Source organism: Vicugna pacos, chromosome 29 (genome assembly GCF_048564905.1).
Source record: "Vicugna pacos chromosome 29, VicPac4, whole genome shotgun sequence".
Taxonomy (NCBI): Eukaryota; Metazoa; Chordata; class Mammalia; order Artiodactyla; family Camelidae; genus Vicugna; species Vicugna pacos.
In genome coordinates, this window is record NC_133015.1 from 26,368,556 (window position 1) to 26,396,507 (window position 27,952).

The 27,952-nt window shown below is 46.7% G+C and overlaps 1 protein-coding gene across 3 annotated transcripts; it reads right to left on the minus strand.

The window, feature by feature from the left end:
- UBE2V2 (ubiquitin conjugating enzyme E2 V2) lies at positions 1-27,951 on the minus strand. Of its 3 annotated transcripts, none has more exons than XM_072951644.1 (4): positions 27,831-27,951; positions 12,190-12,338; positions 7,830-7,955; positions 1-880 (listed from the first exon to the last, which is right to left on the minus strand). In XM_072951644.1, exons 1-4 carry the CDS (start codon positions 27,841-27,843, stop codon positions 734-736), a joined length of 435 nt encoding a protein of 144 aa, XP_072807745.1. In that variant the 5' UTR covers positions 27,844-27,951; the 3' UTR covers positions 1-733. The 3 variants fall into 3 exon arrangements, with proteins under 3 accessions (XP_072807745.1, XP_031548005.1, XP_006204720.3); XM_031692145.2 differs by lacking the exon at positions 27,831-27,951 and adding an exon at positions 25,027-25,338; XM_006204658.4 differs by lacking the exon at positions 27,831-27,951 and having other exon boundaries at positions 12,190-14,209.
- Position 27,952: the final 1 nt, after the last annotated feature.

The following is a 27,952-nucleotide window of genomic DNA, read 5'->3' on the forward strand; positions in this document are numbered from 1 at the left end:
TTTCCGATGACACGTTCCACGTTTTATTTACAACTTAAGACTGACTGTGGTCTCAGAATCACATAGCCATACACTTATTTCCTCTTCGTTGGCTTTACTTAAACGCAAACGCATGGTTCGCCCGACAAAGACAGTAAACACGTATTTACCGCGGCTGTTACATGGAGCACAGGGGAACAGCTTGCCACAGAAATTCACCCACCTCCCCCACGGCATGTTTTTATTATAAATACAGGTGTCACAACAAACCTGAACATATTTCCGATACTACTAGCAGTCAGCACCCACACCGCTTCAAAACTTAACACAGTCTGGGACAACATTCATTGTCCTGCTACTTCAGACAGTTTCAACGAAGCTTTCTCACTAAGCAAGACGGACAAAGCACGCCACCTGGGGTCCTCCTTCCCGAGACCTTCACTCTCAGGAGCACGCGCTGCCACAGCTTGGACACTGCCTGCCAGGCTCTCACCTGAGTCCTTCTCTGAGCTCTCCAGGCCTACGCTTGAAAGACAGAGCCCGAACAAGACAGAAGGTGTGCGGCGTCTTCCTCCTGTGCCTGAAAACATAACGGGTGTACACATGTTAGATACATTCCTACAAACGTCCAGGTCGTGGTCGCCAGCTGGAACTGTCTGACTTAATGTGTGGGTGTTCTGCATGGTGATATTCGATCAAGACATTAACATGAGTAGAGGCTGCTGATTTAAGACAAGTTTGAGATCCACTAGAATTAATTGTTGTACGTCTGTCCTTCTGGTGGTTGCGGAAGCTTCATATTTTCCTTGGACATCATGAGACGTCTTAGCTCTTGAAGTACAACTTTAATGCTATATGAGTTTTGCCATTTTGCTAACACTGGTATGCTCCGTGCGTCCACCTGAAAAGGGGGAAGAGAGCAAAATTAACCACCAAGTTTAAAGTCCTTTGCCACCAATTTACTATACATATTTTACTAACAAGTGCTTTTAAAAATTCACAGCCAGGCTCTTCTTTTACAGAAATGAACATCAGAAAACTACAAGTTCATATGACAGTTAGGGGAAATATTCCTTCTTTAACAGCTGTTCCCTAAAAAGCTTGTATCGTTTTTCTGTGGTGGGTTTCGTGTTTGACAGTTAACATGCAGGGAGCTTTGATCATCAGAAGCAGATCTTATGTTAAGACAGCTACACTGTGAACAGTTACCAGTTCCTTCGAGGCGAGCTAAGATCAGAAGGCACCCCCATCTCCAGCGACACCACTCAAGGTCGGGGCAGCACCCCCACCGTGTCAGGGGCAGGCGGCACCACAGCTCTCAGACCCTGCTCTCCAGCGCGCGGCACTCTGTGCTAAGTCCATCTCCCACCGAGGGGGCGGAAAGGAGGGCTGCGTCCCCACGTAACTGCCATCACGTGGCCTGCCTGGCAGGTCCCTGGGAAACCTCACTCACAGGGTCTCCCCTTCTCTGAGCTCGGAACTCACCCACTCAATACCACCTGCTCCCCGACCAGCCACCTCCACTCTGGCACTTGTCCAAAATAACCAGGGTCAATTGCTCAGCACCTCAGAGACACAAGCGTCTACGCATAAAGCAAATGAGCAACAAGGGTGCACTGAACCACACAGGAAACACAGCTATTATTCTGTGAAAAAAAACTTTAAGTGGAGTATAACTTTAAAAATACTCATGATGCGGTACATCAGAGACCAACCCAATACTGCAGCATCAACTATGACAAAATAAAAACTTCAAAAATTAAAAAAAATTTCAACCTGTCTGGCACATGCAGCCTGAGGCTTCGGAGGATTAAAAACACTCAGGCTATGAGGAGGGCCAGCCCAGTAAAGACGCACAGCCAGCACCACACTCAACGCCACGGACGGAAAGCACCTCTGAAGGCCAGAGCGCGGCAAGGCTGCTGCTGCTGTCCGGGGAGGGTCTGGCCAGGCAGTCAGGCAAGAAAGTGGAACAAAAGGGGTCCAGGCCAAAAAGACCAAAGGGAAGCCATGTCCACGTGCAGAACACATGGCTGCACAGACGATACGCAGGCCCCATCACGGAGACTGCCACCCCACACCGGGGCGAGCTGCCGGCACAGGGTCGGCACACCCAGCCAAGCCTGCGAGCGCGGAAGCGGCCCCATTCACAACAGGACGGGAAAGAGCAAAACACACGGGTAAAATGTAACAAAGCAGTGAAGGGCTTGTGCGCTGAAAGCCACAGAACACTGCTGACAAATTAACGAGCTAAGTAAACGGAAAGGCATTCCATGCGAATGGATCACACACGGGGAAAGGACACCTGGACACGCACCCACAGAGGAATGAGGCGGGCTCCCCAGCTCACACCACACACAGGCTCAAACGGATCACAGCCACGGCAGTGACCTCTCAGGACACAGGAGCAAACCCATGACACTGGGCAGAACTCCTAATAAAGTACATTCAACAGAATACAATGTAGATAAGTTGGCTCCATAAAAATTTTAAATTTTTGCGTTGAAAACATCAAGAAAGCAAAGAGACAACCCACAGAATAAAGAAAATGTATTTGATAAGGGGCTCTTGTTCAGTATATGAAGAACTCCTATCTCAATTAAAATGTGTGCGAGGGGGACTGCGGTCGACAGCTGCTATGGACTGCAAGACTGCATCCCCCAAACTCCTGTGCTGAAGCCCCCACCGCCACAGGCTGGGACCAGGGACTGGGACTGGAGTGATGAGGCTCAGATGCAGTCACAGGCGTGGCCACACCATGAGATCAGCGTCCTTTTGAGAAGAGCGAGACCAGAACCTGCTCCTCCTCCCAGGAGCATGCAGCAAGCAGTCGGTTACCCAGGACGGGGTCTCGCCAGAACAGGACCACGCTGGCACCCTGAGCTCAGACGTCCCAGCCTCCAGACTGAGAGAAGCCAGCCGCTGTTGTCTGAAACTCCCCCAGAGTGTGGTGTTTTGGTTGCAGCAGCCCAAACTGAGACAGCAGCTTTCACAGCGGCTCCTGAGGATCTTCACCCCTGCACTCATGCCCACTGCAGCCGCTCCTCTGGGTGTGGGCTGGGCACAGGGACCTCCATGGACAGGACCCTGGGCTGCCCTGCGGGCGCTGAGTTACAGAGACGCGCTGCTGCCGCCTCACTCCCTCTGGCTCCCACTCACTGGCTGCCGTGCTGTGAATGGCTCTACAGAGAGGCCTGCGGGGCCAGGAACCAAACGTGGGCTCTGGGTAGCAGCGTGCAGGATGCAGAAGCCCTCGGTCCAAAAACCCACGAAGAACTGAATGCTGTCCCAGCACGTCCCCCGTTGGGAAGAGACCGCAGCGCAGGCCAGCATGCCGACTGCAGCCGGGGAGACCCTGGGCCACGGCACCTGGAGCAGCTGCACCCTGTCCTGGCTCAGAGAGACGAGACAGCCACCTCTCCAGAGAAGGTGAGAAACGGCCAATCTGCACGTGAAGAGCTGCTCACCACCACCAGCCCCTCAGGGGAGCGCGTGTCACAGCACCCCGCACCTCCCGGGGGGCTGTCGTCAACACGACACGGTTGGCAAGGATGTGAAAAAGCTGGGGCCCTGACCCGCCACTAACAGGAGTGTCAATAGCACGTCCACTCTGAAAAAGTCTGGCCACTGCCCAAAAAGCTAGACAGAGTTTCCACCACCAGCAGTTCCACTTCCAGGGATGAATCCAAGAGAAGCGAGGATGCTCGCCCACACACAAGCCTGTACCCAGACGTTCACGACAGCCCAACGCGGGAGAACCCAGATGTCCTCAAGGGACGAAGAAAACAGGAGATAACTGAAGGCGCATATATCCATATAATCAGGTTATTATTCAACAATAAAAGGAAGACAACACTGACACACACTGCAACACGGATAAACCTTGAAAACACTGCGTTAAGTCAAAGAACCCAGCCACAAAAGAACACAAGTTGTATGACTCCAAGTATGCGAAGCCCCGAACGGGACATCTGTGAAGGCAGGACGGAGACCGGTGCTGCTCAGGGTGTGGGGCAAGGTGACAGCTGACCGGTGCAGGGCTTCCTCCGAGGGACAAAAACGTTCTGAAACTGGGTTCTGGCAATGGGTCCACGACCGTGGCGAACAGTAAAAAACATGCATTTTACACTTGAGTGAACTGTATGGTATGAATCATAGCACAATAAAACTATTTAAAAATAGAAAAGAAAAGTAATTTTTTTCGACTTCCGTCAGGAGTAACTGAGACAGGAACGCGGCCCGCGGGGTTCGCGCGCCCTCTGACCTCAGGAGTGGAACCCCCTTGGCCTATTTTAAACTCAGTCCGTAAGCAAACACCAGTCTGTAGGTGTGGACAATACCAAGCTGCTTCCGAGGCAGAAACAAACACGTCCAGCTGTGAAGTTCAGCGACAGCAAGTAAACCCAAGTAACTGCAAGTCCTGCGAGCACCAACAGAGGGCACAGAAAGGCCGGGGGCAGGGCAGAGGCGGGGGGGGGGGGGGTCACAGCAAGCCTGCGTCCGTCAGTGCACGCACAACCGCCTCCCAGACGTGAGCCCTCACGGCACAAAGCGCTGGAAACCACGTTTCAGTGCGAACCACCCACCGGGAATAATTTCGCCGAGTTGTATTAAATAAATATAAACCAGACTTACTGAAGCAACATCCGTAATTCATCAGGTACTTAAATAATCTCAAAACATACAAAATTATCCTGGACCAATCACCGATGGTCAACGTGAAATTCCACTCTATTTATTTACTGGTCACAAAAGTCATAATTTAAATTCTTAAACATCAATCGAAAGGAAAACTGGGGTCTTAGCTGCCCAGCCTGCGCCCCAACAGCTGGAATCAGTATCTGTGTCTGTTCTCCAGGCCCTGCTGCAGCCTGACTGTAGGAGGGGCTGGGGGGACGGACACAGCCCAACCCTGGGGGGACAACTGGGAAGAACTCAACCAACCGGACTCAAGACGCCCCCCGACCTCCGGACTCAGCAGCGTTCCACTTCCTCCCACGGAACAGCCCAGGCCTTCTGGTCCCTCTCAAGATTAGCACAGAAACTGAGAGTGAGCACTCAAGAGAGCCCCACGGCAATCTGACAGGTGAATCTTTTCTAAAAAGCCCTGAGCTTGGATTTTCTCCTTCAATTTCCTAGTAATTCATTTTCATCGAACTCTGTAAAAATACTGACCCACAGCTTACTGTAACCAACAGACACTCAGTCCTGAAAAGCCTGAGAAGCCAGCTCTAGGGCACAGGGGTGCTCACACGGGGTGGTCCCTCGGTGGAAGCTGAAAACTTCAATGCCTGGCACGTGAAGAATGGAGTGTTAACTAAACAGCAAGAGAGGACGACACAACACAGCACGGATGAAACTCAAAATTCCCTGAGGCATCAAACACGGTACAACACGGGGACACCGACGTGTGCGGTAAAACCATGCAGCCACGTGTGGAAGCAACAAACACCAAGTCTGCAGTGGGGAGGCTCCAAGGGACAGGTACACACAGAGGGAGCTAGTCATAATGCAGCCTTCCTTTAAAAAAAAAGAAAAGAAAGAAAAAGACGGTGGAAGTAAGTCCAGGATGTAGTCAGATCTGACACGGAGGGTGCTGGTTATATCATCCGCTAACGCTTGTCTGCTGTGTGAGAAACAATCCTTTTAGAACACCGGAAGTAAAAACAAAAAGAAAAAATGGTAATTTACAGCAATCGCTACAAAGAGAAAGAATAAAAGAGTGACTAACAGAGTAACAAAGGGACAAAACTGGGACTAGGGACTCGGGAAAGACTTCTCTGAGAAGGCACCGCTCACAGAGCCGGGAAGGATCCGTCGGGACTGGCCAGCGTGGAGGAGATGTCCACACAGGACGGACAGAAAGTGCAAAGGCCCTGAGGCCAAAAGGAACGGGTGCGGGCAGCGAGACCCATGTGCCCCCAGTGAGCCATAAGGAGAGGCGGGCACCCCGTGGCTGAAGCCACCTCAGGGGCAACAGGACACATGTGCGTTTTGCCAAGGTCCCTCTGACTGCTTGCTCTGCAAAGACTGGAGAGGGTGAAAAGGCAGAATCAGAGAGGTTGCGCAGGGGCCAGACGAGAGACAATGGCCAGCACCCATTCAGCGGCAACGTAAACAGACAAGCAAGACTTGACCCAAGTTCCATTTTCAACGGAGACTGACAGGATTCTCGATTGAGCCTGGGGGGCCAGGGGGCAGAGGAAGCGGCAGAATGTCCCACATGGACAAGAAGCCCACGAGAGCAGGTGACTCGGTCGGGGTGGGTCTGACATCTAATCGTGGGTTTCATAGTTCCCACAACAGTGCAGAGCCCACCACGAGTTACTCCATCTGCAGAGTCTGTCATGTGACGACGAAGCAGCAGCTGGGAAGAACAGGTGCTCCTGGGAGAGAAGCCCAAGGAAAACGTCCTCAGAGCAGGGCTGTGCGTCACGAAAGCAGCTCCCCGAGCAACAGCCCTTCTGTAAACTCCGTGTCTCACAACTCTGCTTCTGCCCCTGCCTAACGCTGCCTGACACAGAGACCGCTAAGGATGCGCACAGTAATGCCTAGAGCAACCACCGCAGCACAGGAACGCCGCCGCCAGTCGAGAACTGCCATTTCAGAAGTAGGCCAAAAGTGAGAAACACATGGAAAAAACAGAAACCACAAAATAAGATAAGTTACTCAAACGTAAACGTATCAGCATATGGCACGAAAAACCTCAGTGGGTAAACCACACGCCAGACAGACTGCAGGAGGACTCTGCGGTTAGGGAGGGACCCAGGAGGTCTGGGCCAAGCCTCCAACGACCCTCCTGCAATCAGCGTCACGCTTTCCTCCAGGGCACCCAGCAGACAGAGGCCAGCCCACCAGGGCCAGTTTGGGGCCTGTGTACGAGGCTAGGACGCAGGCTGGCGGGCAGCGGGGTGTGCGCCCTCCACAACCGAGTGCGCTAAGGACGAGCGCGGGGCGGCGGGGCCAGGGTCCTCCCTGCTGGAGCGAGACCCATGAACATGGGAGAACGGACTCTGGAACAGGGGCTGCAGTGTCGGGATGGCCTGGAGGTACCGGTGTGAACGCATGGCTCTGGATGGAGGCTGTGGGTGGACAGGGGTGGGTAAGGAGGACAGGTGTACATGTGCACACACGGTGGGATGCGAGTAAAACCACGAAGAGACTGAGAGAATGTAAAACATTTCAGGATGCTGCCGGGGAAGGGCATGCGGGCCGGGCTGAAGAAATGCATGCAGAACCTAAGGACAATGATGGCACTGCTCCTGAGACGGTGCCATCCGCGCCACTGTCACCGGGTCCCTCCGCACGTCAGGGCACTCTCAACACAGCACTCCAAGAGCCCGCACTTCACGTCCTTGCCGTGAACCAAACACCGCACCAGAAATGAGGCTGTTTCCACTAGCTTCCCTGTGTGAACCAGGGAGTATCGTTTTGATCCACTTGCTTTAAACAGACGGCCATGCTCAACTACAACGTCTGCTCCTACAGACCTGCTTGTTCCTCAAAGAAAAGCCTCCTCCTCATGAATATTCATCCTTTTACTCTCACCAAATGTACCTTAGCCCTAAAGAAAAACCACACCCGAAGAGAAATGATGACCATTTTCTCACCAGTAAGGGTTCCCCTGGACCGTGACTACTGAAGCGGTTAACAGAACCCTAAGGGAAGGGCTGCACATACCTAGACTGGCACGTGAAGGCTTCTAAGGACAGGCAGGTTCATGAGAGACAGGTGTGAGATAAACATCTTTAGACTTTCAGGTGAACTAAGACCCTTAAAAAAGAAAAAAACCTTCCTCTTGACTACACATTAATAGGTTACACGAGAATAAAAGGATTACTTTAACTTACCATTCCACTGGAATTATTTATTCCATTCATATTAATTTTGGTTACAAATCTAACTGATGGAGGAGCTTCTGGGTATTTAGGTCCACACTCTACTTTCAGGCTATATATTCTGTTTTCATAATTTGTCTGGAAGGCAAAAATAATAATAATATTCAAATACTAATAAAGAAAGTTCAATATAAATGTACTTGATATCATGTGTATGATCAAGAATTTACTTGTCTACAAATTTATACGATGCAAATGGTTAGGAAAAAATGCAGCAATCATACTTAAAATTAGAAAATTTTATAAAATTAAAATAATTCTACAAAGTAATATCAAAATGATCAAAACTTGCTTTTGTGGTATAAACAATGTCTGTAACAAATTAAAAGGAAAAACAAATCACTTAAATTCAGATTTTACTAAAAAGTGTACCCTGTAGCTTGACTTGTGTCACACACATAAAGGTCCCCATTTGTCCAGGTCCCTCTATTAATTATTAATAATGCTTCCTTCTGTTCCCATAGGGGTCTGGCTGGACAATAAACTAAGATTACCCCACTTGCACAGCAGTCACTACCTTCTAGCAAAAGGGAAGGCACCGTACCACACCACCTTACAGCACGAACACAGATAATGCATGCCTCTTATTAGCTAATTTACATTCTTACTTCATTGTGTGGGTCATTATCTAATGCAGATAGACAATAGCCAACTTTTATGTTTCTGTCTCATTTTAAAATAAGGCTTCGTAATCAAGAAGCCAAACACCCCCACACTGCAAACCCGCCATTTTAAAGCCACCGGACTTCACGCTTCTCCCTTTTTCAGGGCTTATTTTCACGCCTGTAATTACCTCTTTCATCCTCATGGCTTCTGCTCATTTGGTAAACTAATCAGTGCACAATTAAAACAAGAAAGTAAAGAAATCAATGAAAGCAACAAGCCGAGTACCTGCTAGTTCCTAGACAAGCCCGGGGGAAAAGCAGCTAACCAGCACGGGCTTCACTTACCCACACTGATCCACAGCTTCTCTCCCAAAGTAAGAGCTCGCCCAAGCGGAGGTCAGGTCGGAGTCTTTAAACTACCGTAATTTAAAATGTATGCAACAATCTTGTATGTGTGTCATTAAATATTTTAGAATTTTATACGAGACAGCTGTACGAAACTCATCCAAATGTACTAGCAAACGTATATTAATATGCCCAGCACTTGGACAGGTTTGAAAAGGGTTAAACCCAGATGATCTCAAGGAAATCCTCTAGGCTGTGGTTCTCCAACAGGACGCACATCAGCTTCTTTAGGTAACTTAAAAGTAACAGTAATAGTCCTAGAGAAACCCCATGATGTTAGAAATACTCAACGTACACAGAAGCCATCAGAACTCTCACATTTTGTTGGGTGTACAGAGTGGTATAACCATTCTGGGAACAATCTGGCATCTCGTACCAAGAAAAATAAGCATACACCTCCCTACGATGTGGCAATTCCAATCCCAGGCATTTTATCCAAGAGACATGGAAACAAACCTAGGTTCACAAGAAGACTTGTGATCATGGCAGCTTTATTTGGAGAGTATCGTGAACAGGACTGATAAGCACACAATGGTGCAGCCACACTGTGAGATACCACTCAGTGATCAAAGGAAACACGCTGCCACATCCTGTGTGGGAACAGAGCTGAACCTGAGGCGTCCCACTGAGTCCGAAGCAGCAGATTGTAAGCACACAGGCGGCACGACCCCCACCAAGTCCTGCACCAGGGAAGACTACCCTGGGGCACAGGAAGCAGCGGGGGTGGGGGTGCAGGGAATTTCTGGGGTGACAAGAACACTCTGTATCTTGATAGGGGTGTGGGTAGTAACAAGGTGCATTTGTCCAAACTCACGTAAGATCTACGCATTTCACTGTATGTAAATTATACCTCCATTTTTTTTCCAAATAGAAAACCTCTAACTTAGCCTACAACGCTTAAACATCCTAACTTTTGACACCTTGGATTAATTTTATCGCCTCTGAATTTTACATTAACAGCCAAGTCTTTCTGTAATTTAACGAAAGAGAAAGATAACACAGAAAAGAGAGTAGTAATAGGAACTAATGTTTATCAACTATGCACTGTAGTCAGATACTCTCCTATTGTCTAATTATTAATTCATTTAATTCTCTCAACGTCTACAGACAGGTCTAGCACCTCCAGTTACATGTAAGGAAACTTGGGCAAGTTACTAAACCTCTGATGCTAAAAATATTGCTTTAGAAAATTTAACAAACAAACATATGGAAAAACAAAACTGCCAATTACATAAATCCAAATATATACTAGAATAACATTAAAAACTGATATCCTCATAACACGTGAAAAGTGAGAAACAACTAACCAAGTAACAATGTTAAGGTTGAGGATTCTACTATCCTAACTGGGCGTAGATACCTGAAGCTGGGGACAAAACCGTCCTAAATGTTCTGGCACCTTCGGAAGGAAACAACAACCAAGCCGAAGTGCGGCCCCTGCAGGCCTCGGTAAAAGGCAGCTGGGTGAGCGCTGGGACCACTCACCTTGGCCCAGCCCCACGTGCCTCACTGGGGGTGACACGAAGCAGAGATGTCGGGCAGGGGCCAGTGTGGCCGGAAGGGTGCAGGGTCTCTCCAGCTGTGCCCTCCTGCCTCCTCCTGCACCACAGGAAGAGGGGTGCCCCAAGACTACCATCCCCCACCCAGAGAGAGGAGGCCCCAGCAAGGGAAGCCCCAGGGGGGCGGCAGCCAGGAGTATCCTGTCTCGGGCCCCGGGGAACAGACCCATCCCCAACCCTATGCTACAACAGCCCTGGCCCCTACTGGCACAGTGGGACCCAGGAGCTTCCTATGCTCAGTGACACCAGAACAGGTGGCCAGCTCGGGGGTTCTGCTGGTGACCCCAACTGAGTGAGAGACATCTGGGACTTAGGCTGTGGGACAGCCCACAAAATCAGAGACACTCGTACACAAAACACTCAAAGTTTAAAGTCCACCAGAGGTAATGGCTGGAGAAAAACTAAATCTAAGTAATTTCAAATTTATACTCCGCCAGGTTGAGACTGTCCAACTTCAAGTTATTCATTAAGTAAGAATATTCATAAATTATAAGCACCTTTTTTTCCCTTTTACCAGACCATGGTGATGATGTTCACAGGCAGTGAAAATCAAGGTTTTCATTACAAATACCAATTTATAAAACATCAAGAATTCTAACCACCAGTATTATATTTCCTTCCTCACATGTCTCATGGAAAAATGAGAGCCGTGGGAGGAAGAGAGAGTTTGTTAGTCTGGTTGAGTGCGCAAATTTTGCAAAGGAATACCAGAAAATATAAAACATACATTAACTGATTCTGTGAAGTTAACATTGCTAATTACCTGGCCATTTTTCTTTCGTAAAAATCAAGAGGAAGTCTAAATCACACCCAGCAGCAAAACAGCTGAAATGCTCCCAACACAGGCAGCAAACAGTACACAAAACCAAAAACTTAAAAAGAACTTCAAATTGTGTTCCAACAAGTAAAAAACATCACAAAAAGACATTATTTCAAAGACTCACTGCAAGGTGTGCAGTAAACGGGCCCCTGAAAAAGGAAAGCAATGTCGGAAAAAGCTGCTCAATCTGAAAAAGACTGCGTAAAAAAGTCAGTCATAAGCTTGAGAAAGACCTAAGCGTAAAAGACAACAGGTCTGCTGCCAACAATGCTAGGAAGTAAGAAAGAATCAGCCTTTCCTAAATTCCACAGATGAAGAGAGTTCAGAGCCAGAACGCGCACAGGCGAGTCCGCTGTCAGTGGCCGAGGGCGCTGTGCACGAGACACAAACCCACTCAGACACCCTGGTGCCCGCACAGCGGGTTAGTAACACGTCGTGTCGGAATATGTGGTTTGCTCTTCCCAGAGACCCTCGTCTCCTCACCTTTTCTCCTCTCTATCTGGAATGTTCTCCACCCCCATCTGAAATCCTACCAGCCAGTCCTTTAAGGCTCACTCCAAAGGCAACTTCCTCCACTGTCCAGCCTTGCTGAATTATTCCAGCTAGAAGAAACACACTCTGAAGTCCCACAGTGCACTTTGTCCGCCAAGGTCAGACTCTGTCCTCCGTATTCAGTTCTTCTCTTCTACAGACCATAAGCTCTGACAGTGGGGACCAACCCCCCACCCCCCAGGCCTCCAGAAAATCACACACCACACTCTCCAGAGGAAGTGCCAGCAAACGCATACAAAGTACACAACAAGTGAGGGATTATCCAGTGACAGGTTATCATGTTTATTTTAGTATCAACAGCACAAAGCAAAATGCTTACTCTAAAGCAACAATAAATAGTAATAGAAAAATACGTAATTTCCAGCACTGACCCTTGGTGGCCCAATAATCATGCCTGTCCACCTGGTAAGTGTCATGTCTTCGTCATCTTCGAGGCCCCAGCTAACCGTACCATCGCCTACTCCTTTTTGTCCTTCTTCAAGTTCTTCCAACAAGCGAAAATTACGAGGAACTTTAACTCCTATACAAGAGAACGTCAGTGTAAATGTAAAAATCTCGTAATTATCAGGGCTACACATTTTCAAATCCAGCTTTTCCCAAATTAACCTTTACAAAGTATTTCCCCAAGACAAAATTCCCTTTAAAAAGCATTGTGCCCCAGAAAATGCTGAATCTAAAGGCCCTTCAAAATGGAAGCACTAGAGAAAACACTGCTTACGTTAACAGCAGTACAGACCATGCACGTGAACGCCTGATAATCAGCTTTATACTAACATGTACCAACCATTAGGGATCGTTGTGATTACTTTCCATACCCGAGATTTCTGTTCCTAGCCAAGAGCACTGCGTGACGAGAAAGCTCATAAAAGCTCCGTTTCATTTATGTATCCCCTCCAGTGATGTTTGGAGAGTAGACTTATACCCCACCCACCTTTAGAAATGCACTGAGAAACACTGTCTTCCAGCAGCAGCCCCACCGTGGTCTCTCGCCGGCGCCCTGGTCCCGCCTGCCCTGCCAGCAGCTCCCTTCCCGCCTGGAGAACCCACTTCCAGGGGGTGTAACTTCCTGGTCGATGTTTCCCCAGACTCGTTTACTGTACACTGTGTGCTATTTTAAATAAACTACCCCATTTGAAAAGCACCCAGTTTACAGTTGTGAAAACTGAAGTTTAAAGGAGTTAAGTGACCTTCCCAAGGTCGCACAGCTGTAAGTGGCAAATCCAGTATCAAAACCCTGTTCTAGACCCAAATCACTCTGTTAACCATTGTCACATAGAAAGTGCACGAGGCCCAGGCCAGGAAGCAGACTGACCCGTCCAGCTCCTGGTGCTGCTGCCCCGACTTGGGACCAGCACAGGTTTCTCTTCTACACAGGGAGAGAAAGCAGTTTCTACCTCACAGATCACTTAAACAAGGCAATCCATCTGAAACAGAATAAATGCTGACTGTGAAATGCTCGTTTCAGTATCCATGTTAAGCAGGTTGCATATCAACTCCTACTCTCCTCCGTCTAAGCTGTGAGAGTCCGAGCTCCCCGCACCACCCTGAGGGCCGGCCCTGACACGTCACTCCAAGCGGCAGATCCCTCTCCGCACAGCCCTGGGCAAGCGCTCTTCCCGGGGTGTGCGGTCTCGGCCTCCACACACCCTGCTGCTGAGTACTAATGTTGAAGGAGTGTGACTCCCCTTCCCATCATGAAGTCGCTCCCCGAGAAAAACCCTCCATCTGTGTAGAACTTCGTTGCCTCCTTTTTATAAACAACTCAGTCAGGCGACCTTTATGAGCTTCCAGAACTACAAAGCAAACAATGCAAATTAACGTTTCTTTTTACGTAAGTGCCATAAAAGCGACACACCTAGCAACTGCTCAACTTTTCACCACTTCTCTGCACAGCACTTTGGGGAAACAGTTCTAAGATTAATAGAACAATTATTGGCGATGCTAACATTTGAAAGGTTATGGCAGCTAAGACTATTTTGTTTTTAAAGAATAAGACTCAAAACAAACGAACAAAAATCAGGGAGCTCTATTTCCAAGCTCAGGGATGGGCACTGGCTGCATCTCACCCGACACCGATGTCTGTGAAGAGAAAAAGCCACCAGGTGGGGCTGCTGGTCCGTGAAAGCGACGTGTGCGCCACGCTGCCCCAGGATCGCGGCCACCTGAGCCCTTTCCTGTGTGCGGAGATGTGGGTGTGCTGCTCATTACTGATGCTGTTTAACAGCGTCAAAGACTTTAATCCCGTTAGTCTGGGATCTTCATTTAAAGAAAAAAAAGTAGCCCAGATACCACTCCTTCCTAAAAGATGAAACCCTTAAAATTTTGTCAATTTTTTAGGCCCAGAAGAACCTCAGAGATCATCCAGTGGAACATCTAACACTTTAGAGGAAGGGGGTTATCAACCCTAAAGCCACTTCACTACTAGTTGGTTGACAAGCCAAGCCCAAAACCCACGCCCCCAGCCGCCCACCAACCAGGTCCCCCCCTCCACATCGCAGGGGGCCCCCACCCACGGAAACCCACGCCCCCAGCCACCCACCAACCAGGCCCCTCCCTCCACATCGCAGGGGGCCCCCACCCACGGGAGGAGACCGAAGACAACATTCCAAAGCAAGACTCTGAATGCAAATAACCTAGAAAGTGATTCGTTTTTCATTAATCTGAAGGCTGTCAGATTCCTAATCATGCGCCCTTAATTCCCACGATACCAGAAACAAAGGCATAAAGACTGCCACCCAAAAACTAGTATGAGTCTTCTGAAATGCTGTATTTAACAAGAATAAGGACTTCCCATTTTTAATTCATAAATTTTTACCTTTTTCAGTTACAGGGGAAAAAGCATAAATAAGACCATAAAAAGTAATATATCTGTCAATCTACTCACAGAAACATAAGAAATGAAAGCAAATTTAGTATCAGTTTGCAATTAATCATCTAAATTAAGAAAGTTCCGAAATAACACTAAAAAAAAAAAAAAGAGAGAGAGAGGTCCAGGTGAATTCTAGTTCCAAATAACAGCGAACTATCTGGGATACAAAACCCAGAAACACTTAGAAATAATTATTAACGTTTTAGTGTATTTCTTTTCAGGTTACTTCCCATACATAAAAACACATGATTTCTATGTTTTTTCGCAGAATGAGATCATGACTCATAATTTTGTAACTTCCTCTTCACCTGCTCAAAACTTCAAGGACAACACCTACAGGGATGGAGTGCCTTTCCTCCACCTTCTCTGTTCCCCAGCCCTGCTCAGCTGGTCCTCGTGAGCCCCGCTGGCCATGGGTCCCTCTCCCCTCACCCCGCTGCCCGGGGTGGCTGTGGTGTTAAGGAGGAGAGCTTCTGGGGCCCCCGGCTTACCTGCCCCTGCGGAGTTCTCTTAGGCACATGGGCTTCTGCTGCCCTTCCACATACCTGAGGGCACACTGTTAGGATGGAACCCCTGAGAAGTCCCACCTGTAACTTGAGTTCCTGGTTCCTGCTCCCTCTGGGAATTCTAAGACCCCTCAAACCCCCAACAGGCTAGCTTAGTTAAAACTTTATTTATTGAGCATCTCCTAAAGACAGACACTCGCTAAAAGCTTCACAGGGAGAAGTATTAAATCTCATCATGTAAATTTTGTTCTAACATCATCATTTCACTAAGAAAATTAAGGCTTAAATTACTAGGTTGAACCTTATGACCAAACTGCTGATATTCACGCATCTTTTTAACCAACAGAAAGTGATTTCACAAGGTTCAACCTAACGTCACAGAGAGTGAGTGGGGGAGGCACTTCCAAAGCCCAAGCTCCCAGCCATTGCTCTGCACTCAATGCACGGAGCCAGTCCTGGACGGCACTCATTTCTCTGGCTCCTGCTAAAACACCCCCAACCCCTACAAATCTAACGGGACAAGAACACATCCTGACCAGCTGTGGGGGCAGCTTCACAAAATTAATCTGAATGCTCTTAGAAAGAACCTTTCCGTATGTCACATACTGATGTGCTCAAAGCAAAACACTCCTGTTCAGGGACGTAATATAACCATCATTTTATATTTTTTCAAAGTACTTCTTCATACACTCAGCTATCTGAATAAAGGAAAAATCTTTTGAGGTATGAAGAGCAGATGTATCTACATTTTACAAAGACCCAAGACATGAAGTAACCCATTCAAGATCATGGCAACCTAGTACTGAGTCACAAGTGAACTCATATTCCACAACATGGGACAATTCTTTCCATTACTGTACACTGCATCTTTCAGAAAGTAAAAAAGCAGGGAGACAACAGGGAGACAACAAAACGTGCACAACCTAAAATACATATATTTCAAAAAATACTCATTGGTGAAACACACTATATAAAGAAAAACACCGTAAAGAAAGTTTCAAAATTTTAAAAGTCCAAGAAATAGGGACTTACTCTCTGACTTTGCAGTGCTTAAAATCATGTATTAACAGAAGCTTGTATAAAAGAGCTCTGTGAATAATACCTTCTAATTTTTCGGAAAGTTAACACTCAAATATTTGTTTGGTTTTAACATTCTTCTCTTCCTTAATGGGATGAAACAAAATTACAAAAACACTACACACAGAGGAACACACACACATTAGGCAGCAAAGCACGGGGAAACCTGATTTGGCCACATCCACGGACATGCACATTTAACTCACCTCTTCACTCAGTAAACCTCTGACTACCACCAGATGCAGTCACCGTGCCAGGCACTTGACACCAGGCGGAGAGGACGGTTAGAGACAGCACAACGCAACGTGAGAAACCCTCTGGGAGCTCCTAGAAAGGACCAACAACCCCAAAAGAAGGGACAGGGAAGTTCTCCTTGAGGAGGGGACTCTTCACATGCAACATGAAGAACAGAAGCCTCAACAGTACGCAGGGAGACATGAATCCCACTGCAGTGACACCCACCAGACTGGCAGGCGAAGCAGCAGAGGCGGCGGCTCGCCCATCTCGGCGGGCAGAAGAGCTGCACAGCTGCTCTGGGAGGACAGCGGTGACACGCGGAGATGCCAGGACAGCTGTGGGGGGGGGGCCTCCCACAGTGAAAAATTAGAAACCCCCCAAGCACAGCACAGTGTAACCCACGACAGACCAGTGCTGCAGGCGAAGTGAGAGCGGCAGAGCTACAAGCACCGTCAGCGCTAAAATGTTAAAACGTGGTGTTTAATGGGTGCATGGTTTCAGTCTTGCTAAGTAGCCAAAGCACAAAGACGTTTGTGGAATATACTCCAAAGCCAGGGCAGTGATCGCCTCTGGGCAAAGAGGGAGGGGCCTAGGTGTCCTTGGAAGGGTATCACTAATGTTTTCTCAAGAAAAACCACCTGAAGCAAGAATAATTTATTGGGGGGGAGGGTACAGCTCAAGTGGTAGAGGGCACGCTTAGCATGCACGAAGTCCTGGGTTCAATCCCCAGAACCTCCATTAAAAAAAATTTAAATAAACAAACCAAATTACCCACCCCCCCCCGCCAAAAAAACAGAATAATTTATTAGCATTTGAGAGAGCTCGGGGGTGGGTGCATGTGTTTCTATGCATTTTTCTAGTGTTTAGTATCTTCCTTTTGAACAGAAAAGGAAGGATAGTTCCAAAACGAGGGAGAGAACGGTAGGCAGTGTTTGGAGACAGCCGTTGAGTATAATGAGCAAAGAGCCAGAACTGCCTGAAGGACAGGTGTGCCTTCAAATTCAGAGGGTACCTGCAGCCATGAGGATGCAGGGGGGTCTGAAGCACAGACCTCGAGGAGCTGAGGCAACAAAGCAAGAAGATTATTGTTGTGACAGAGAGCAATCAGGGAAGAAAGCTTAAATGCCTTAACCAAGAAAAATGTGGTTCATTATATTCTGTGATTTTCTTTATTTCTTTCCAATAACCAAAATTAAACACCAGCTACTAGCCAGGACCTGTGCGAGGCCGGAGGCCTGGCACTGACAGAGCCTGCGTGTGCATCAGGGCTGCAGGACAAAAATCAGAGCACTAGAAATGCTTAGATGAAAAAGGCAACACGAAACTTCTATGAAGTAGTAGTTCTGCTCTACCACAAAACCAGACAGATGACCCTGGGCAAACAGTGGTTTCTTCTTACACTCTGCACACTGTGATGTAAAATGTGGGACTAGCTGAGCGACACGAGGGACCTCCTGTCCACCCCAACCTGGCTTATGAGCAACACGCAAAAGCCCATCTTCAGGAGGGGAGTCCCCTGGGCTGGGGCGAAGGAAGGAAGCCTGCTGCCAGGCCTCTGCCCTCCCTCTCTGGGTTCAGACTCCTCGGTGCGCCAGGCTATTCCTAAAGCTCCTTCCAGACTCAGGGTTTTTCAGCTCCGTGTTGGACCACTTCAGAATGTGAGACATGATCCTGTCCTAAGAAGTTTTTTTAAAAAAAAAAGCAAAGGAGGAAAAGTAGTAAATGTAAGTATAAAACTTTTAAGCTGATTTTTAAACCACTAAAACCCTATAAGATCAATAACCAGCTCCACCGGACAAGCAGTAAGTGGGTAATACGTACTTCATAGACAAACATGAAATACAGCTGCTAACCCAACGAGAAAATTTTAAAAACATGCAGACTAACACAATATAACATTATTACAGTTCCATAGAAGTAAGAACATGGTAAACAGTCACGGAAAAAGTGGAAAACTGTATTTATCCACCAATATGCATCACTGGAAACTGATCGTATCTTGCTGAAGAGGTACTTTGACAAAATATAACTAGAATTTTTGTTTATTTTTGTTTTTATGGGGGGTTGATTAGGTTTGTTTGTTTATTTACATTTGGAGGAGGCACTGGGATTGAACCCAGGACCTCGTGCAAGCTAGGCATGTGCTCTACCCCTGGAGCTATGCCCTCCCCTCTTTCTTGCTTTTTTGTTTTTTGTGGGGGTTTTGTAGAATTTTTAAACATTCATATAGTTTGGCTGAAATCGCCCCCAGAACAAAGCGCGAGGAGCGCAAAGGGCCACTGGAGCCGGCCGTGAACCCTCCTGCCTCGAGGCACGAGCCCCCCCCCAACCAGAGACAGGCCACTTCCCTGCATGGGAATCTGGGCTGGTCATGACACTTGTTCTGACAGCACGTGGCACCAGGGATGCTGGTGCGGTTCTGGGACGAGCCTTTTTGGAGGCCTGGTAGCTTCTGTTTGGTCCTCTTGGAAGCCAACCACCATACACAAGTCTGACCACCCAGACACCGTCACGAGGTGAGGGAAGTCCAAACAGGTCCCCTAGAGCAGCCACGAGGACAGAGCCGAGGCACCTGGGCAAAAGGCCCAGCCCACTGTCACGTGATGTGAGACCCACAGAACCACCCAGTCAGCCCCCAAATCATAAGAATAAATGACTGTTTGAAGCCACGATGTTTTGAGGTGATTTCTCACACAGCAGTAGGTAACTGAAGGAGTAAAGGATAGGTGGAAAAGTAATCAGGACGAAAATGTTCAGCAAGAGGCCCACTGGCATACATTCAGTGAACCACATCACATGCTTAAAACAGCATATAATACCATCTTCAAGTACATGAATTACATTAACTGTGTAAATGAAAAAACAGGTCTGCTAGCAACACATACCCCTTGACCATAATTACCAAAGCTTTCAACATACCTCAGTATAGACCCAAAGATAACCTGCAACTGATGCTGCAAACTCACTGGGCCTTTTTACCTTATAAAGATATCCACACGTGCAACAGCACACTTCAGCGTAGTACCAGTAGCAACGACGGCGTTCTGTGCTGCCTCCGCACCGCCCTCTACCCTGGACTGCACACACCGCTCCCTCCCAGCACACCCAGGAACTCCCAGTGTTGGCTGTGAACACTCCGTCAAGGAGCAATGCCGAAATCATTAATTCCCATCCCAGATCTTGACTCAGAATAAATTCTGTTCCACAATCCTAACTGGGCCATCACCCCCACTGACTATTTCAAAAAAGCACTTACAACCCTAACCTAGACACCATCACTGAAAATGATGTCAGAAATGTCAAGAACATACAACTACTGACATGAAGGCGTATGACTTACATCAACACATTGATCACAACCGAATTATAACTTCAGATTCTGTGAGTTTATACAATTTTTGATTTAATAATAAAAATCATATTCACATATAACTCACAGAAAAAATCAGAATATAATGGTCTTCTGATATGAAGGCTTATCAAGTACAGCAATTTTAACTTTTGTCTCTAAAACGAATATTGCAAAAAATGACTGAGGTTAAAAATTATTTCAATGGAATACATTTAAGTTTAAATTTATAACAAATTGCTTAATATTCAATTAATAAACGAGAAGACATGTTAATATGTTTGTAAAACCCAGTATTTTAAAATCTGGTATATACTCACCTCACTGACAGCTTTTTAATAATTTTTAAATATTGCTTTTCATCAAATCTTAGATGGCATCAACTATATGATGAATTTTTTAATTTTCTTTTTTAATCATAATTTTAAAAACTTTAAAAACACTGCCAATTAAACTATAGGACACAAATTCATTTCAGACACTAAAATGTTTTAGAATTGATGAAATATGGTAGAAAAGATAAACCTGAAGAAAAATCTCAAGTTAAATGCTGTATAGCTGAAGCATGTGTGCTATGCCTTCTGAAGTAGAACAACCTTTGGGTTAGAGGATTGCACAGTACTTCATCCCGTGTTTTGGAGGCATCACTACAGCAGACTGCGAGTTGTGCTCCTGGGACTCCAGGTTACAGCCAAAGCCACCCTGCCCAGCCACTCCCCCACACTCGGCAACTATTCTTACAGTCGACGGGCGGTGCATGCACCAACTCGGACAAGGAGAACACAGGCCACTTCCTGAGTTTATTCAATGAACGTATCTGAACACAAAATACTCCTTTAGTCCTGTTTCACTTCAGAAAAGTAAACTAAAAGGAAAAATTATGAGTGGAACATTGTAATATACAAAGGGGGAAAGCTAGATTTGACTTAACTCATCTGTTTCCTTATTATTAACTCACTTACATGGAAACCGTACCGTAAGAAATGATGGCACCACAAGAGGCACTCAGTAAATACGTGGGACTTTACGGAGATGCTTACTTTCAGCCTCTGTCAATATTTACAGGCCCGTCCTGAGCAGGTGCTGCTGACATGAACATACCCCTTCATCTGGGCAGTGGCGGCGGGTGGGGGGGTGAGAAGAGAACCATGTAGGGAGGTGCATTCAAATGCAACAAGCTGTCACCAAAGAACCTGCTGGACACCTTACAGATACCCCAACGAGACAGACAAACCAGGGGGAACACACAAGTTACTTAAATTCTCCAGGAAAGCTGCTAACAACGTCTACTTCAGAACTAAGAAGGAATGTTTCCCTTAGAATAAACCAGGGAGTGGAAGAAAGTCAGTCAACTACAGCAGCCTCTGGCTCTTCTCTAGCACGGATTTCCGAGGGAAGTGAGGACCCCGGGGAAGATGTGAGGTCTTCCTCTGACGGAGACCACTCACCCACCCACTCACTGGAGTGTGTGAGGCTCTCCTATGCCTCCGGGAGCTGCAACTGGAGACAATGTAAACATCCCTCCAGGTCGCCTCTGGTAGCGTAAACATTCTACAAAATGAAAAAGTTTTCAATAACTTAACTATATCCTCTCAGGTAACAGTCACTTACAGCAACCGTGTTTAGTAAACCACAACTGATAATCCAGGCGGCAGCTGACAACAGCATGAATGACAGACAGTACACCAAGCTCTGCACTGCTTGTACTTTTCAGTAGCATTCCGTGACTAGGCTGAAAAGTCTATGGCCTACTTACGGTACTTACAAAGAATATGCTGCTTGAAGCATGCCTGCTATCTGGCTGCATAACCGTTAATGTGAGGTTAAACCTCCCACCTGGCAAGGCAGGGTTTGGACCCCAACCCTCTGTCACGTGTTCATCATGTAAAATAGCCTTCACCTGGTCATCGGAACCATCAGTCAGAACACGAGTGGCAAACCTCTTCTGCTGCTACTCCCAAGGTCTGCCCACATCCACACAGCTCCATCCTGCAGACGGAGAAAACAAGCAAAATCCTACTGCCCGAACTTCCCACAGAGAGGATGGGTAAGTAAGGCTCAGAAGACCTGGAGGCACACCGAGCATGGCACAGTAACCTCCTAGGCAGCAGAGGAACTAAAACACTGCTAACCAAGTTCCTGTTCCAGGACACATAATACTGACCACTGCTGAAAAAGGTAATTAGGTTTTATTTTGGTTTCGTTTTCAACCCAGATGCCTTACATAGACCTACCATCAAAGAAAAAAATACTCCATTTTTTTTCTGAGCCCTTCATAACTTAGAAGACATTTTATAGGGGAGGGTATAGCTCAGTGGTAGAGCTCATGCTTAGCATGCACGAGTTCCTGGGTTCAATCCCCAGCACTTCCTCCAAGTATAAGTAAACTTAAAAAATCTAACTACCTCCCCCCAATAAAACTAACAAAAAAAAAGAGGCAACAACAACAAAAAGACATTTTACAATCACCTGCATTCAGAAACGAGACCTCCACTGTAACAGTAGTATAACTAAGTGGTAAGAAAAATTTTTTAATGTTTCACATTACAGTATATCCTGGATGCGATCCGATCTTGGGACGGAAAGTGGACATGAGGCAAAAACTAAAGAACCCTGAACACATTTAGTTAATGATAAATGTGTCAAGACTGGCTCATTAATTCTGACGAATGCCCCATACTAATGTCAGATGTGAACAACCGGGAATTGAAGGGAGTGCATGAGAACTCTCTGCACTACCTTCACGGTCTTTCTGTAAATCTAGAACTGTTCGAAAATTAAAAATTTAAGTACTGCACATACTTTTTTATTTAACATTAATTCTTGTGTTAGTGCTGGGATAGAATCAAATTTTTGAATCACAAGTACTAAATATACTAATAAATTTCTATTCCCTAGAGTAATGTTTCTTAAGCTGTGTCATGTGAAACCATCTTGCCCCACAGGTGACTGTCTCTTGGGAAAGGGGAACTTAGCCAGTGGGGTCTCCACCACAGCCCTGCTTTCAACCATGAACCATTTAAGAGTCTGAAACAAGGTTTCTGCTGGGAAGCAAAGTATGAAAGCCACTCTCAAGCCTAAAAAGGAGTAAAATTCCTAAATTCAGGATTATTTCAAAAATCATAGTTCCTCATGATGGAAAAAGCACTAGACTGAGTAAAAGAAAAAAAAACTTGGATTCTGATCTTGACTCTGCTACTAGACAACTACATAAAACCTTGTATTTCCTCAGGCCTCAGTTTTCTCATCTGCAAAACAAGAGGACTGGGTGGTAGGGCAGAGTGTGTTTCAGCTCAGAAGTCTCAGTCTAATTAGAATCCCCCTCCCCAGTTTTTCCTCCAGTGAAAAGGGTAAAAGCATGTGACTTAAGATAATGCACATTAAAAAATGATGTTTTAATAAAGATCAAAAAGTATTTGCCAGGTGTTTTTCCTTTTTGGCCTATCAATTATTTATCAAGATTAAATAGAAAACATGTACAGTACATCTATCTAGCTCACCTACTTTAAAATTTCACAACTACACAGGTACTTTTTCCCTCCCATGGTACCAAAAGCAAACAAAAGTATAGCTAATAGAAAGTATAATTTTAAAATAGTTTCAAAACATAGTCCAAAACTGCTTCTGCGCTCCTTTCTCCCCAGTTGGAGAATACTGTCAATGATGTAAACTACACAAAAGGAGTAAGTGGGATATGAAATTGGCCAGGGGGATTTTTAGCAACAGTTTCAAAACAAATCTCAGTGGTTTAAGAAAACATCAATTAACTGCCTAAAATAGATTTTTTAACTGTGCTAAGGTATCAAATTTTATAAATCTAAAATCAGTGTAAATGTAACAATTAGATATCTGAAATATAAACTACAAAATGCAAGCTTCCAATGTACAATAAATATACTAATAATCAGTAACTTTTTATAGTTTATATTCAAATTCCAAGACTGACTGTATGTGGTTAAAGTATCTGCCATTAACATAATCTAATCTTCTCAAAATATTTCTACACTCTCTTATACGTACAATGTTAGGGGGGGTACCATGTTTAAATAAAAAATGAAATCCACAAAGTGAAAATTATCAAATTAAAATATACCACTTCATCACTACATTTTCAAAAGCCTATAGGTAGGTACTAAGCACAACTCTAAAAGACATGGCCCCATTCACAAGCACATTCGATTTCAAACAGCAGGGTCAGTAATTAAAATTTTATTACTAAAAGGTCACTCTTTAAATTATCCATGCTTTATTAATTGGTTCTGACGTCAAGTATACCGAAATATTTCCCCAGCACTAAAACTGTTCAAGATCTTACTCCAACAACTGTAAGTAATGAAAAACGAATCTAAAAGACAGAATTTTTCACTAAAATGGATGTAGAATGGTTATTACCTTGTAAGTATCAAATAATATACCCTGAAGCCTTCCATTTTAGCGCCTACAGAATTGAAAATTCGTTTTATTATGCAACGATGGCATGAAATATGGCACTATTCTATAATCTGGTTTAAACAATAAGGATAAATGAAAGACCATATGTATTAACATTTTAAAGCTATAAAACAGCCTTTCAAACTTCACAACCTTTTAACGGTCAAATTCCTAAAACCTCAGTGTTAATACTTGAAGTCTGTATTCATAGGAAACCGAAATTGTGTTCAGCACGACACAGCAGTTGAACAGCTAATCTAAGAAGCCGCTTTTTCTTCAATTAGCTTCCACCTCGCTCTGCGCTTTTACTCTGCACCGCAGTTTTTGACTCAAATAAAGACAAGACACACTCAGGTAAGAATGGTCCGGTCCGCCTCCGTCCACATCAAGGCGAGTCGGGGGATGGGATCCGCTCCATTCAGGACCCCACGCGAGCCCTTCAGCACCCAGGTGGACGCGGCCCGCCCGGGATCCTCTCCTCGCTCCCACACCGCCCGCGGGACCCCGCCCGCCGGCCCCCGGCCCAGCCTGGTCCCCGAGCGCGCGGCCGACGGGCGGGCACGACCGCCGCCCCGACGGCCACGCGAATCCTCCCTGCTCCCCGCTGCGCTCCGCGGGGAGCCCGGCGGCGGAGAGGCAGGATTCTGGCTTCTCCCACACGGCCGGGCCGGCCGCCAGCGGCAGGCGGAGGCGCAGCGCGGGTCGGGGTGGGAAAGCAGGCGGCCGGCCGGTAACCGACCTGTGGAGACGGCCATCTTCTCCTGCAGCCGGACGCACCGCCTGCACGCACGCGACGTTCGCGCCACTTCCGGGAGCGCCACCGCCCGCCCCGCAGCTTCCGGCCGGCGGCTTCCGGCGCGTCGCCGCGGACTCGCCCGGCGGCTTCCGGCTGCCCGAGACGCAGCCGCTAATGCAGAGTAAGAGGCTGAAGGAAGAGCTCGGGGAAGCTGACTTGAGCCGCACACCGGAGCGGCGGGCTAACGCGCGAGGCGGAAACGCTGCGTGAGGGGCAGCTGCCTGGGAGAGCCCGCGCCGGCGTGACGTCATAGGCGTGCGTCCGGGCAGGTGCGCGGACGCCGCGCGGGCCTCCCCGGGCGCGGAGGTGGCGCGCGTGCGTGTGGAGCTGGGGGCGGGGCGGGGCGGGGCGCGCTCTGTGTGGATCGGAGCCAGGAGTTCGCGGAAAGCGTAAAGGGCCCCTAGGGTTACGCCAGCTAGTGCGTGTTTTCTTTTCAGCGTGACATTGGAACATGATTAGAACCTCGGTCTAAGTCTAGAAAGTTCTTTCAAAAAGTGTAAGAATTTCCTAGTAATGAGGGAGCATCTCTGCGCCCCGGGGGAAGCTCCCCGCGCGGGTAGCCTTGCCGGCGGGGACGCCCCGATAGCCGGGCGACACCCGGGACTGCAGCCCCAGGGGTGGGGCGCGGGGACCCGCAGTCCCGACGGAGTGGGTGCTGACCGAACTCCGCCCGCCGCGTCCCGGCCCCCTACGCCCCCTGTCCGGCCGCCCCCGGCTCTCACGGTCTGAGCCCTTGTCACGCACACCGAGGGGCAGTTCCTGCTGGGTGGAGACCCTTCATTCTTTCCGCCCTGCACCCCTGTTTACGCCGTGTCTCACACGCGGCTGAGGTTTGGGAAAAGAGCTCTTCTTAATTTCTGAGCTTGGAGGTCCGCTGCCTTGTCCTCCCAGTTGGTCCCAGCCATGCCGCCTAATATGAAGTGACACTGCTACACGGCTTTCGTTTCCTTTTCGTGGTAGGGAGCCTCGAAGGTGGCTCCCAGTGATCCCCTCCTGGCGTTCATGCCTTTTTTATTAAAGCCTGTTGCCTTTTGTGTGGGCTGGGCTTACTGACCAACGTCCAATGAATAAAATGAATGAAATAAGACCGAAGTGCAGGCATAGAGCTTCTGAGATTATGTTTTTAAAAAATTAGATTCCACCCACATTGTTCTTACTCCCTCTGAGGAAGCCAGCTGCTATCCTGACAACTGCCTTACACAGAAACCCACGTGGCAGGAGCTGAGGTCATCCTCTGGCCACTAACCTTGAGAAGGTGAGGCCCTGCTTCATGAAGAGCTGAATCCTGTCAACAAACGTGGGGGTGAACGTGAAAGCAGCTCCTCCCCAGTCAAGCTTTCCTATGACTCTGCAGTCATGGCCAACACCGTAATTGCAACTCTGCTAGAGACCTTGAGGTGGAGGAACCCAGCTAATGCTTACCCAGATTCCTGACTCACGGAAAATGAGATCACAAGTGTTTGCTGTTTTAAGCCACTACATTTGGGGCTAATTTGGATGCAGCAATAGGAAACTAATACTCTCTTACAATACCCAAGACATGGAAGCAAACTAAGTGTCTTTCAACAGATGAATAGATAAAAATGTGGTATATACACAATGGAATATTACTCAGCCATAACAAGAATGAAATAATGCCATTTGCAGCAACATGGATGGACCTATTATGCTCAGTGAAGTGAGACAGAATACATACTCTTATATTTTCGCTTCTATGTGGAATCTAAGAAACGAAACTAATGAATGTAACAGAAGAGAAGCAGACTCACAGATACAGAGAACAAAGTAGTGGTTCCCAATCAGGAGAGGGAAGGGGGAAGGGCAGCACAGGGGTAGGGGAGTAAGAGGTACAAATACTATGTATAAAATAGATACACTACAAGGATATATTGTACAGCACAGGGAACATAGCCAATATTTTATAATAACTTTAAATGGAGCTTAACCTTTACAGATTGTAAATCACTACAAATACACCTGAAACTAATATAATGTAAATCAACTATACCTTTGGTTGTTTTTTTTTTTTAAGCTTTGTAAATTTCTCTTGAGATTTCATCTTTGCCGTGGGTGTTATTTAGAAGTGTGTTGTTCAGTCTACACTTGAGAGTCATTGAAGAGTTTTTGATGTTTGATAATGTTTACTCAATGTTTGTAAGATTAGCTAATGTACAGTAACAGCAGGGAGTTTCTTTTTTCACTGTATAGTTGACAAGAAGTTGTGGTATATATATTAAGTGAAATACTACTCAGCCATAAAAAAGAATGAAATTTTGCCATTTGCAACAGCATGGATGAACTTGGAGGGTATTATGCTCAGTGAAATAAGTCAGACAGAGAAAGGCAAATACTGTATGATATCACTTATATGGGCGCTCTAAGAAATCAAACAAACTAGTGAATAAAACAGAAAGTAGCAGACCCACAGATGCAGAGCGCAACTGGTACCTGTGGGGAGAGGGAAAGGGGGCGATACAGGGCAAGGGACTAAGAGAGAGAAACTGCTATGTACATGGAAGACAAACTACAAGGATGTACTGTGCAGCACAGGGAATACAGCCAATGTTTTATAGTAACTAAATGGAGTGTAACCTCTAAAAATTGTGACTTACATACCTGTAACATATAATGTAAATCAACTACTTCAATAAAAAAGTTGGTATGTCGGAGCAACCTTCGTATCTATTATTAACATGCAGAGGGTACAAAAGATAAAGACAAAATATTACTATTTTAAAGAAACATACTTATCAGCAACATGAATCAGTCTTTCCTTGGTGGATAAAGTTCAATTTTCTTTCATAACAGCTGCTTTATCAGCAACATGAATCAGTCTTTCCTTGGTGGATAAAGTTCAATTTTCTTTCAT